Source organism: Coffea eugenioides, chromosome 7 (assembly GCF_003713205.1).
Source record: "Coffea eugenioides isolate CCC68of chromosome 7, Ceug_1.0, whole genome shotgun sequence".
Classification (NCBI taxonomy): domain Eukaryota; kingdom Viridiplantae; phylum Streptophyta; class Magnoliopsida; order Gentianales; family Rubiaceae; genus Coffea; species Coffea eugenioides.
Window position 1 is genome coordinate 3506316 of NC_040041.1, and position 13903 is coordinate 3520218.

At 36.9% G+C, this 13903-nt stretch overlaps 2 protein-coding genes across 2 annotated transcripts; one reads left to right on the forward strand and one right to left on the reverse strand.

The window, feature by feature from the left end:
* Window positions 1-515: 515 nt before the first annotated feature.
* On the reverse strand, window positions 516-3170 carry LOC113778622 (40S ribosomal protein S24-1). Its single transcript, XM_027324084.1, has 6 exons — window positions 3060-3170; window positions 2883-2957; window positions 2723-2764; window positions 2157-2327; window positions 1096-1182; window positions 516-824 (listed from the first exon to the last, which is right to left on the reverse strand). The coding sequence occupies exons 2-6, from the start codon at window positions 2952-2954 to the stop codon at window positions 783-785; spliced, it is 414 nt and encodes a 137-aa protein (XP_027179885.1). The 5' UTR covers window positions 2955-2957; window positions 3060-3170; the 3' UTR covers window positions 516-782.
* A 4511-nt stretch (window positions 3171-7681) lies between these two features.
* Window positions 7682-11258, forward strand: LOC113778189 (protein EARLY-RESPONSIVE TO DEHYDRATION 7, chloroplastic-like). Its single transcript, XM_027323498.1, has 4 exons — window positions 7682-8716; window positions 9002-9168; window positions 9640-9724; window positions 10901-11258. The coding sequence occupies exons 1-4, from the start codon at window positions 7710-7712 to the stop codon at window positions 11091-11093; spliced, it is 1452 nt and encodes a 483-aa protein (XP_027179299.1). The 5' UTR covers window positions 7682-7709; the 3' UTR covers window positions 11094-11258.
* Window positions 11259-13903: the final 2645 nt, after the last annotated feature.

A 13903-nucleotide genomic window follows, 5' to 3' on the forward strand; every position in this document is an offset into this window, starting at 1 on the left:
ATCTGGCCCTGGATGGTTGTACCTCTTAAGATAGATCTAGGCTACAGTTTTAAGATGATAAAGGCCAGTAATTAACACTACCAGATATCAACAGGAACTCCCCCCTTTTTTTAAGATGGGAGCGTATATCAGTATCAGTATACATGAGCACCATTAATTCGTCTTTGAACATGCCTGACAAATCTTCGGGAGATTTTCCAGGGACGAGACTTTGCCAAGTCATGTTATCTGACATCTTCAAGCAATGCTCACAGGTGACAAGACCAAATCAATGTAATTCTCATACAAACCAAAACAATTACTTCCCTTGAAAAGATGCAAGCACACAACAGAAGGGACCATAGAATCAGCCACATGTAAATAAATTACGAGAGACTCAGCATTTACCTACTCTTCAGGTCTCTTGAAAAAATTAAGGCTTTGCCTTACAGGGATCTTGCAGCATATTGAACATTGATCATGTTCTGGGTTCAATTCCTACTCATTCCAGAAGACAAAAACGACATGACAGAGCATTCACTAGAATGATTTTGAGCCTTAAAATGCATAGAAACATCTAGATAGAGAGAAGCACATTTGAACAGAGCATCTTAGTACTTTCCTAAAGTCAAAACTGGATATAGATTGAGATCAGGATTTAAACATGTGAATGTCATTGCCTGGGAGTGAAAGCGCAAAGAAGCAGAAAAATTAAATCTAAAGGTTACAAATGACAAAACAAGGTTGCTGCAAAAACATCACCACTTTCAGCAACTCAAGAATCCCTAAAACTCCTAAGAAATTTATTTCTTCTTTCCACCTTTGGCAGCGTCACCAGCCTTTGTCTGCAAAGCAGGTTGTAAGAACATTGTCAATCCAATTAGAAGAAATGTGGAAGGAAAAAAGTTAAAAACGACCACAGCAAACGCTAAGGAAAAGAGAATAGGGGAGAGGGGGGGCAGGTGGAGGAGCACCATTCCCACTTCTATCGAGCTTTTTGTTCGTGGAAAACAACAAATCTAAGATGACAAAAAGAATCTGCTTGGGCCTGGCTGCATACAGCCATGCACCACAATTTCAACCAGGCCCCTGGACTATGAAATACAACTAATTTACCTTCTTTACACCACGGATCTTTTTGGCTCTGTTCTTCCTTTCTTTGAGCTGCTTCCTAGATTTCTCCACCTTTGTATCCAGGCCATTCTACATCAAACATTCAAAAATTAAAACCTTGTATTTACATATAAACTATTCTATCCATCAGATACCCAATCGCACAAGGCCCATGACTAAACTACACAATTTCCAAATAGAGAATTTGCATATGCACCATTGAGTCATATTCCATACACATTCTATGGAAAATTGAAATGAATACTAGCAGAAATGCATAAAAAATAACCCCTCCCCCGGTGTCACATTTATTTTAAAAAATGGTTTCAAGCACACATACACCATCTCCACATTTTCCATAATGAGAGAAATGGAAATGAACAAGGATTTGAATCATATAATCTGTTTTCTTAGTGCTTTCTTTTCAAATACTCTTACATGTGTATTAAGTGAGACCAATTTTACTTGATCAAATCATTATAAGAAAGAACAATGAAATTAAAACCACAATAGCGAACAAGGAACAGTGAGCAACTGCCAAAGATCTACTCCTAAAGATTACAGATAGTTTGTCGCATCAGTGATCCATCCAATATCAATCTCTCAAAATATTCTCAAACATTACCTAATTTATATGTAATAGACATAGCAAAAATCCCACAAGAAGAAATAAAATAATAATTTCTAACTGATAGCTAAGGCCGTCTATTCAGTTAAATCTTCAGATTGATTCATTCATCCAATTGGACCATCAGATATTGAAAGCCTTGGTTTTTACATCACAGAAAGAATGGTGGTTATGCGCATTAAAAATTAGTTTTTTTTTGAGTGACCAATTATGTGCAGCAATGAAGCTTGTCATACATTAGTTCCAAACAACCATAGTCCTTTACAAAGTCAAAGAACAATTTTGAGATGGCACAAAAGTGGAGTGCCAAAAAAGCATTATACTTTGCCTGACTACAACAACATTAATGAATAGAAGCATATCGTGGCCTATCACCTTCATCAAATATTACCAAGTTGACATGAACTTTGCAACTAACAGAGAAAAATGAATTTACCCTGATAAGCCGGTACTTGGGTTCAAATTTCTTCGCATTCTCAACAGAATCATAAATCAATCCAAACCCAGTTGACTTGCCTCCCCCAAAGTGCGTCCTGAATTTGAAGACAAAAATGGCATTCGGGTCCTTGACCTCATACATCCTTGCCAATTTCTCCTTCAACTCAGCCTTTAAGAAAAGTAAAAATTACAAATAAAAAAAAAGCAACAACTAAAACCAGTAACCCAACTCAGCTCAACACTCTATGTTTATCACAAGTACCTCAAGGCACGTCACCATAGTAAATTTAGTAAATTGCAGTAGTAAAGTAATATATCAGAGAAAACAAAAACCTCTTATTTCCAAATCCCAACAACAATACTATCCGATGAATTTTTCCAATTCACAAGATATCTATGCAGTGAAGAAAGCAAATCGGAACTCAACGAAATGCCCATCTAACCCATCCAGTGTGTGTGTGTGCACAAAAATAAATATGAGCTGACAACAAACTAGCTAACACTTCAAAGAATTAACTATTCTATAAGTTAATACAATATATTAAGTGTGAAAGGAGTTTCAACCTTGGAAACATTAGGTCGCCCTGGATGCAGAACATCGATCACCTGCACCACCAAAGGGAACAAGCACACTAGAAATGAGTAAAAATACCTTATTTCCCTTCTTTTTTTTTGGTGAAAAAGGAAAAGATTTGAAAGTCAAAATAACAATTGAAAGACTCACGAATTGCTTCCTGGAGAGAAGCCGATTAGTCATAAACTTCCTGGTTCGAATAGTCACCGCCTTGTCCGCCATTTTCTGTGTAAAATAATCATCCACCCACCACTGAAAAAGTTAGTTAATAGCTCAAAGAAAGCAAAAGGCAGATCATGAGGAGTTGTTTGGAGAGAAGGTCGATACAATTGTCTCCTTTGATGCCGTCGGCCGCCGCAACGCCCCTCACCTGCCGATTCTGCTGCTCTCGCCGAGGTTGCTCTTTCTTCTCTCTCAGTTTGAAGTTTGCAGAGAAAAGTGCTAGAAGTAGGGTTTACAAGTTTTTAGATTGTTGCCCAATGCCCAATGGACGTATCATGGGCCAGACATACAAACTTTGTTATCGGACGAAAGTCCAAGAGTTATATCTTGGCCCACCTTTCTTGGTTTTAAATACGGCTTGGTTAACTTTTCTTTTGGTCTTGAGATTTTAATCTCAGCTGATGGGCTTTTTTTTATGGGCAAAAAACAAAAAACCCCCCTTGTGGTATAACTATTCTACAAAAAAAACTCCTGTAATCTCAAATCATACATATTGGTACCTCATGATTTAAAGAAAAGTGAAAAATTAACAAAAATCTTTAAATTTAATGCGTTTGGATCAAACGCACTGCAACTGCGCGTGGTTCTTCGGAAAAATAGTTTTTTAAGACAAATTTGACCTGAAATACCTGCTTTGCCCCTCAAACCTTAATAAAACTACCATGACTCTTCTTCAATTTCGCTCCAAACTTGTAAAAACCGAAGATTTTTGCTTATATTATTAGCGAATGAAACTGATGAATCAAAAACCATTTGTTTTAGGTTATTTTTTGCTTATATTATTAGGGTATTTCTGTCATTTTCACTCAAAACTGTTTGTTTTAATAATTTCTGTCAATGTTTCAAATTACTTCAAACCATGAGGTACCGACTCGTATGATTTGAAATTACAAGGGACTTTTTTGTAGGATGGCTATACCACAGGGGGGCTTTTTTTTTTGTCTTTGGCATAACACTGTAGTACTTTTTATGATATAATGTATATGAGATAAAAAAGGTAGTTGAAAATTGTGTTTTTCATACAAGTTGAATATTTTTCTTTTCATGAGAATTACGCTAACCAAATAGATTCTTTGTCTCTTTTCCTATCCGAAATTTGCCAAGTGATCCAAGTTAAAGCTATGTCATCCTTATCGTAAACCTTTTTAACGAAAAATATAATCAACTAGATGTAGATGGGGAGCCAGGACTTGATATGGATGGAGTGAAACTAACTATGAGTTTAAACTTTTATTTTTAGCAGGAATGGATCGATATTAAATGAGCAAACAAAATTCATAACACTCAAATAAATGTTAATGGTAAAATTATGACCGGAGACGATGGAAATTTTTTTTTTTTTTTTAAAAAGAAGCCAATTTTGATATCCAACTTCTACATGAAGGACAAAACCGTTATGCACATTCAATCTGCCCAAAGAATATAGCAACCACACCACAAGAAACTGCTGTGTAATTTTCTAGCGCTCACCGCTTATTGGTACGCAGATGTGCCTGATCCAGAAAGAAATTGAGAAAATTTACGTGACCGTAAAAACCATCATAAGACATAAGTGGCTTCTATATCAATCAACTAATATGCAAAGTAGACTTTCGAAGTCTGCATAAAACTTTGTACGTAAAGGGCACATCCCTATAAGGAGCTAGTGATCAGTGGTATATAATTATATTTACATATATATATATATATATATATATATCAACATAAGTACTACATATTTCTTTATAAAAAAAAAACCACCTTATTTGAGGCAGAAAAGAAAAGCATTCTCAGTTTTACAGGGCAAAATTACTATCTGAATCAACCAATATGGACCACAGAGCGTGCACATCTTCGCATGAACATGATTTCACATCTTCGTATAAGACATATATTCCTCTGCTACCTGAAAAAGACGAGAGAGAAAACATATAGATTAACGTTAACTCATGCCTGAAACAGATGAAGATAAGTAACGCACGAAAAGCGGTGCATTGACAAGCTAATTCGCATAAACGAACGAAGCACAGATCGAGTCATACAGAAATTAGACCATAGAGAACATAATTACTTCATCAGCATTTGCTAGGAGGAGAAGGGGAAAGAAATGAAGATGATAATCAGTGCAAATAAAGTTTTAGAATGGCTACTGTAAATGAGAAGAAGAATTTCCAAAAATGTTGGTCATAATCAATGGCGGCAAAAAAAATTTAACATAGCGATGCAAAAGATTATACTAGTGCTAATTAACTAGTTTTAGAGAAGATGGAGAGTGAGAGAAGATGATATATTGTACGTCTTGTGCGAGTGGAGCTAAGGCGACCCCAGAACTTCTTGAATGGGTAGAGGAAAGATTGAAGCCACCCCATTAAAACCAAGCCTTTCTGGTTCGACTTCTTCATATGTTAGGTGAAAAGTTGGAAGGAAATAAAATGGAGTGCTGGAAGAGCTTCCTTTAATAAAGGAAAATTCCGGATCACTATTCCTTTCTCGGTACTTTATCATTAGTTTTAATCTAATGGTATATTAGTAGTATCTATTATGTTGAGCAGACCTACCCATGCATACAATACAGGAAGAAAACATCTTCTGCTGGTGTCATGTCACCTCAGAGGACAGATGAAGCTTTCCTGCGTGTTCTTGAAGCCAGGTAGACAGTAGACTCCTCTTCCATCATTTTTTCACATTTTACTCAAGTACTCTATCACGAAATACTACCACTACTACAATTAAATACTAGTAGTACTCTACTAGCTTCACTCTTCCTTTTATGATGCAACATGTATGGCTAGTCTTTCTGGCCTGTGTGAAGGGAGTCCAGAAAAGCCATCTTGAAGACTCTTTTTTTCTTATCATTTTATCACCATGTCGGTTCACGCTATCAAAAGTGGAGGGGGTCAAAGAAAGTAACCATGGCACTGCAAGAAAAGGAAGAGTAAGCTGCAAGGGTTCGTAAAATACTACCCTAGTTAATTAAGCATGTAATTATCGGTTGTTGTTAGGGCATTTGGCAATATTGGGAAAAACTAACCCCCGGCCAAGCCATCAAGCAAATTGATTTAATTAGAATTGGGCCCTGAATGCTGATTTCGTTTGTGATTCAACTACAGAAGGCCGAATCAAGTAATCAAGACAAAATAAAAGAGACAAGAAGGTGTACGTGATGCTGAACACTACAATTATCTCACGAAAACAGGTTTAAAAAAGTACGGAATTGGCTTGTTTGGTTTAAAAAGGGTTGTATGGGTTACGACGAACAGGACCAAGATAATCATTTCAAAAGCATAGATTCGAGTGTTAGTCATTTCAGCAATCAGGGGCGGATATACTAGCTGATGGTCAATTATGATGACAATCAAAAGCTGGTGGCCCTGCAGTTCGTACAAGTGCGTGAATACGGAAGATTTCTCTTTTGAACGCTATTGAGCTTTAAGTTACAAGCCAGAAACGTTGGATGACCTTCGTGAGCAGCTCAGTGGTTTTTAGCATTGTACGTCATGCACAAACTTATCTATTTTGACAATAAATAAAGCGTAATCTAATGGACAAGATGTTTCACCTAAAATCGATAAATTATGAGTTCGAATAATCAAGTGGATAAGCAGGAATCACTACTATTAATTCTTTTTTTTTTAAAAAAAAAAAAAAAACTATCTGTTTGAATTCTGGATGTCGTTGCTAGTGGCATAATTAGCTAATTAATGCGAAAATGGTTGCTTAATAAGTCTCCATCACCTACCCAATGTTTAATGTTTATCATCGAGCGATTAGGCATGGAGCCAATGAAAATATTATGCAGTGCTTTCAGAAATTGAATGCTTTAATTCATTTATAACATCATATGTTTATTACTTATATAATTTGCGTCATTCAACATGGTGCTTTGGCCTCCAAAATTCACGGGGTGTTTGGCAAAATGGATTTCAAATTTAATTATACTCATACATGACATTTGCTTGGGCCAATAGAAATAAATCAATGAGAATGACAAGTCTAAAATCTGGGTTTTCTGATTAACCACGTCTCACTAGAAAAATCATCTTAATTATCCAATTTATTCTCCTTGAGTCTAAAAATTAGAAACCAAAATGCCATCTTAATTCCATGTCTTATTCTCCTTAAATGTAAAAATAAGAAAACAAAATGCCATGGCCTTTTCTGGTTTCAACAAATTGGAAAAAAAAATTACAAAAAAATAATAATTAATTATAAAACCCATTACACATTAACAAACACACTAAGGCCAGGACTTGTTTGGATGTCAATTTGTTTTTAAATAATAATTCGTTTATATTATAAACACATTTTTAAACTCATCTTTTTATATTCCCAATCACATTTTTATTCACATGCATTACATTAAAAAAGTGCTACAGTAATTATTTCAAATAATATTCTATCCAAACAAATGCAATTTATCCTTTTTCTACTCTTACGACTTGGAGTATTCATTAGCTATTTTTTATTCGAATGTTAATAATTCTTTTTTTTTTTTGAAGGCAGTATTGGTTAGTTATTTTGTTCAGCTTGTTGGCTGCAATTAGTTACTGGTACTATAAATTTCATTTTATTTCAGTTATTGTTCAACGTGTAACGTAACGAGCGCGGGAATCTCCAGAGACAGTTAATCTCGAAACGGTCTGCCTACGTGTCTTTACCTATTCTCGCCACGTGTCAAATAACTGTATTCATTTCCTTTCTCTAAGGGCAATCACTGCTGTTCTTCTTCCTCCTCCCTCAGACCGCCCTAATTTCGTAGTAACTTTAGATCCAGCAATGGCGTCGGAGAAAAATAATCCTACTCGATCTCCAATGTACCCTCAGGTCATCGACCCAAATTACGAAACTACCCTCCCCCCATCTTCATCATCGCCATCCTCTCGCCCCAATCTGTACCCTACCATTGACATGAAAGACCTCGTCGAGAACCTCTTTCCGGACGTTAATGACGAAACTCCCCCCGCAAACATTTCTAGTGCCCCCTCTGCCCCTCCCGAATCCATGGAGGAAACTCTCCTCACTGTCCCCGGCGCCATCCTCCACTTGATCGACAAGCAATACTCCGTCGAGCTCGCCACTGGGGATTTAGTCATCCTCCGTCTCCGGCAAGGAGACAACACCGTTGCCGTTCTAGCCCGGGTGGCTGACGAGATCCAGTGGCCTCTGACCAAGGACCTGGCCGCCGTCAAACTCGATCCTTCTCGTTACTTCTTCTCCTTCTGCGCCCCGATAGAGGGCGAAGGTTCGGACTCCAGCAGCGACGATGAAATTGATGACAAAAGGCAAAAGCAGAAGCAAAAGAAAAAGAAAAAGAAAAAGAAAAATAGAAAAGAATCGGAAAATATTGAGTCGTTAGACGTGTTAAATTACGGATTGACGATAGCTTCGAAGGGTCAGGAGGATTTGTTGAAACAATTAGATGGAGTTTTAGAGATTTCGAGCAGTTTTTCAGTACAACAAGTCGAAGAAAAGGTGGTGGCGCAGTTGGGTGGCGCGGTGGCCAGGGAGGTGTCGCCAGCTGACTTGGTGTCGGAGAAGAAGAAGGAGGTATTGGAAGAGCGGTGCGCAGCGTATTGGACCACGCTGGCGCCTAATGTAGAAGAGTACAGTGGGACTGCAGCCAAGTTGATAGCAGCTGGATCAGGCCAGTTAGTTAAGGGGATATTGTGGTGTGGAGACGTTACCGTGGATAGGTTGAAATGGGGAAATGAGGTTTTAAAGACGAGAATGACCACAGGGTCCAAGGCTGAGGTTAGTCCCGATACCTTAAGAAGGATAAAAAGGTATGATTTTGTTTACTTCATTTTAGCTTGATCAGTCTGTTTCGTAATGTTCTTCATTCAATCTTAAATGTTGTACGTGTGTCCATTGGCTATTAGTGAATGTTTAATCAGAGATTGGGGGAATGCAAATATTTTGACGGTAGAAACATGCTTCTATTTTGCTGTTTCAATAATTTTTTTGGGTTGATAGGTCTTTTATTTGGTTGATGCTATGGACGTTTCAGTAGAATCTTGCAGACCAACCAGTCTAACACTTAATGTTTGTTTTGCTTGTTTTCTTTGAAGGGTTAAGAGAGTGACAAAGATGACTGAGAAGGTAGCGCTAGGGGTCCTTTCAGGTGTTGTGAAGGTTTCAGGTTTCTTTACCAGTTCAGTTGCCAACTCCAAAGCTGGAAAGAAGTTCTTTGGCCTCTTACCGGGGGAAATGGTCCTTGCCTCTCTGGATGGATTCAGTATGTGCGACATTTACAATTTCTGCTTTGGAGTTCATGGTTTTTGACAAGTTCTATTTAACTGTTGGCTTCCCTTCTTCTGCTTGACTTTAATTCATCGAAGCTTAGTCAGTTATTAATCATTTCGCTGAGAATAATTGATAGGCTTGTATAATTAGCTCAATTTATTCATCTTAGTTACACAACTTGGACAGCCTGACACTTAATTGGACCTTTAATGTTGATCTAGAATTATACTCACTGAGTTATGCAGCTTACCTAGTATTACTCTAGGTTTGTGCTGCTTTATGATACCAAAAGCATGTTTAATCCTTGTCCGGTTTTCTAACTATTAGTGATTGAATTGCCTCTTCAATGCATATATGTTTGGATTAAATCCATGACACTGTACTGAGCATTCAACTAAATGTTGTAGTATCGTATATATACTTTTGCTTTTCTGGATTGGTCTGACTTGTATGATTTTAATAGGTAAAATTTGTGATGCTGTCGAGGTAGCAGGAAAGAATGTAATGTCAACGTCATCGACCGTGACGACTGGACTTGTCTCCCATAGGTAACTTTGAACTTCGTGTGTTTGAGCTTGCATGCATGATTGGAAAATGAAAGCAGCTAGTTAGAACTGAAATTGCTGTTCCATCCGGTGGCCTAGCCTGCATCACCAAAAAAATCAAAGATAAATTACTTATAAAAAGGGATGACAGGGACTAAGAAGGAAAGAAAGTAGGTAGTGTATTTCCATCTTCCTCTTCATAAACTCGGCTTTTGGCCTATTGATTTCAGTCTCATGTCTTACAGTTGACTCTCTTGAAGTGGATGGTTGATAGCCTCATAATTCCCATCTCTGGCAAATAGTTTCGGGGTTTCACATTAGAAAATAAATGTTTTTCAGTACCAATCAAATATTAATTTCAGGAAAAATTTTATCCATTATTAATTGTATGTCTTTCATCATGCTTTTCTTATTCTAAATTTGCAAGTTTTGAGTCAAATAGAAATGTATATTGGTAATATAGTTAAATTGACCCATTTGGATTACAAATTATAATAAGTTACAGTATGAATTGGGCTTCATGCAGTGTATTTTAAAAGTTTTATTACCTTTCCAGAACATTTACACCATATGCTTCTATCTCTCTAGTTGCATTTGTGACTTTTCTTTGTTTGCATAACCATCAATTTCCTTCTTTTAGCCTTTCATTTGCTCAATAGTGAGATTTTTTTTAAAATTTAAATAGGAGTACATCTATCCATTTATAACAGCAGTCCAGTCTGCATATTATGTGGGAATAGATAAACATTTAACCATGTAAAGTATGGTGATCTAATTAAATACTGATATGAAGAAAGCTTTGTTTTCCTTAGTTTTGTGTTTGTTTTTATTGTGATATCTGATACTTCTGGTTCAATAATGTTCTTCTCGGTCACTATTTTTTTAGGTTCACATTAAATGGGTATGTACTCTTTGTGAAAAGTACCATAATTTAGTGAATAAAAAAGGCTCGGTCATTTCACAGTTGGTGCAATAGAAATGCAATTGCAATAATAATAATAATAATAATAATAAATAAATAAAAACTAGAGGGTGAATCTTTTACCTTTGAGATCCTAATGATTTGCACTAAATTTGGACCAATGGAAGCACATACAAATTTGATGAGTTGATATTCTTATATGTCATACATTGTAACGCCCTTCAATGTAATTGTAAGTTGCACCTTTACCCGTGCAGATATGGGGAAGAAGCAGCTAAGGCAGCAAGTGAAGGGCTCGATGCTGCAGGGCATGCCGTAGGAACTGCATGGGCTGTTTTTAAGATCAGAAAGGCACTAAATCCAAAAGGTGTTCTAAGCCCCCGTTCCTTGGCTAAGTCTGCTGCTAAATCTGTTGCTGCTGAGAAAAAAGCTAAGAGTTCCAAGAAATAGTTAAGGATGTTGTTTCTTGGCTCCACTTATTCAGTTAAATGCTGCAAAGTAATTATGCCCTGTCACACATCTCCAATTTGACATGTCATGTAGGAGATCTGAGGCCTGGGTCTATTGTTGTAACTTTCTCTTCTAGGTGAAATTCATTTCTGGTAAGTTTTCCCCCTTGTTATTCGTCTAACAGGATCATTGTGGAATAGGGGTCTGATTCAAGTAAGAAGCCCAAAATATCAGCTTGAAAGCAACTCAATGTTTAAGCTCTAGTAAAGTTTTTTCATTTTTTCTACCTTAACTCAATGATCCTGCTTCAGTTTCTTTTTAATAGGTAAACTATCCTACTCGAGCTACTAAGAGAAGCTTCTTATATTTGAAGCTCACTTTGAAAGGAAAAGGCCCCTTAAAAAAATGACGGTAATGGTTCAAGGCATTAAGTGGATTCCTATTGAGCCAGCACTCTTTTGGAAATCATTCAGCAATAGGTGATAGGAAGATAAGATTACTTTAAATTTCTTGAAACGAAATGAAAAAATGCATATTGTGCTGGAGTGCAATCACTTTTGGTAAATGTAGCAAATAAAAGATCACAATCTTACTGTTTATACAATTGTTTAATCGATAACTCGCTAAAGGATGATCTTCACAAAGACCTGTGTTTGGCAATAACTTATCAGCGGCGGGAAGGGGGATGTGTAATTTATAATTTTCATTTCATAATCTTCCAGGGGTGATGGTTATAAGTCAATGGCTAGCTGAAATCAACATTTTTCTTAAGCTTCTGTACATAATGATATCAGGATAATCTTTCTGTTTAGTTTCATGCTTTCCTTTCTTCATTAGTTCAACTGAAATATCAAGATCAGCTATTGCAACAACAGTGACATTGAGTCTTTGGCTGAAATTCAGCTGTGATTATCTGTTTCAGGGTCTCGGTGACATTCTGAAATTTGCACTTCATTTTTTTTCTGTGCAAGATTAGGTTTGGATCAAGATTATATTTTGTGATGTTTTAGTTGCATTGTGAGTAGCTTCTAAGTTTCCTAGTGATTGAATTGGTGGTTATGATTAGTGCCTTTATGGTAAACTATGATTTTTTGCTTCTTCTCTTTTGCATTGGAGTTGAAATGATATCAGCTTTTGTAAGGAAGGTTGCTGTTATCTGCACCGCTATCTACACTTTGTGCTTGTTGACGTGATCACAAATTATATAAACACATGGTTCAAACTCTTTGGACACAGTTTACAGTTCCAACTTTTTCTGCAGTGTCATCTGCAAAAATATTGTTATAAGGTTGGTAAACATCTTTTCTTTAGAAATCTTTATAGTCATATGTGACGTGTACGAGTGTATAATAATATAGCACTAGCCTTTTCTTTATTTTACTCATCTACATCCCAATTTGTTTAGAATATCAAATGTTGCTATCAGCATATACTCTATCATACCATCTTGAGTGACCTCTCTCTAATTTGTTGTTGTTTATCAAACTAACTTTGTTGGCTTCCTTTTCTCCTTTTCATGTATCAAGTATCAACTTCCTCACTTTCTGTCTTGGATATTCTCTAAATGAGGTTTTTCTTGAATTGTTTGCTGGTAAATGACTATTTAGTTGCTAGATATGTTGTTACAGCTAGGCAGTTGATAAGTTTCAGCTGCAAATGGCAAAAGATGATGGTCTTGTGTTGCAGAATCCTTCGTGATCTTTCAGTCCAGAATCAATAATTGGTTTTTTTTGCTGCTCCTGGTGATAACCACGGACGACAAACTTTTGAAAGATGAGTCCTGAGGTCCTTTTTAGGACTATCTAAATCTCAGCTGGGAATGCTTGGATGGCTCATTTAACCATGAGCAGAGGATAAGTGGCACATACTAAAATATAGGGACTACCGAACTCAAAGACTCTTTTCACTCCTTTAGTCCTTTTCGCTTTGTAGTTTGTAGTACCACTAACAGAAAAGATCGGATAAGTAATATTTTGTAATATGCTTGCGTCTGTAGTCATATTTATTTTATACCATGTCTTTTTAGTGGTCTCAACATTATAGACTCCCCACATATCCAATCAAATCCTCGTTTGAGGACTTCTAATACCAAACCAGAACCAGAAGGGCTATTTCATTTTGTCATTGACGTGTTTTATGAGGTTGTGGGTAGGTGTTGTGATTGTGATATCTTTTCCTCAGCTCTGATGGGAAATTATGAACCTCTGGAAATCACAATGGCCTACCGTTACATTTTTTCCCCCTTAATAGATGAACAAAGGTGAGAAGTCTATTCTCTCTGCCCTGATGGGCGCGCCCTGTGCCAGAAGGGCGCGCATGGAAATTAGCAAGGTTGAGGCATAATCTCAACCTCATGGTTATGAGATCTCCTTCTCCAGGGACTTTCGGAAGGTCAAGCGTTGATTAAACCTTTCTAAAAAATTTTAGTTACAAAAAGTTTTTACTGGTTTTTTGGGTCTGATTAGCTGCAGGGTTCCATTGGTTAATGACTTTGTACCCGTAACTTACAAAGAAAGGATGCCTTTGATTCCGTTACTGCAGATGTCTTGAAGCAAAGCGTGCTTTCTGGTTGCATAAATGGAGTCATGTCCTTAAACATTAAAACAATCTTGATCATCCGTGAAGTTAATGTGCCGGCCATGACAAACTATCTAAAATGCTCAAAGGTTACGTAAGAAGTTTTGTGCAGACCCATTTGTGCTAAAAAAAAAAAAGCTTTGAAGATAAGCCACAAATTTACCACATTGCATGGTGGGCGTTTTTATTAAGCCACAGCCCATAAACTGTAAAGCAACAAAGGACGTAATTGG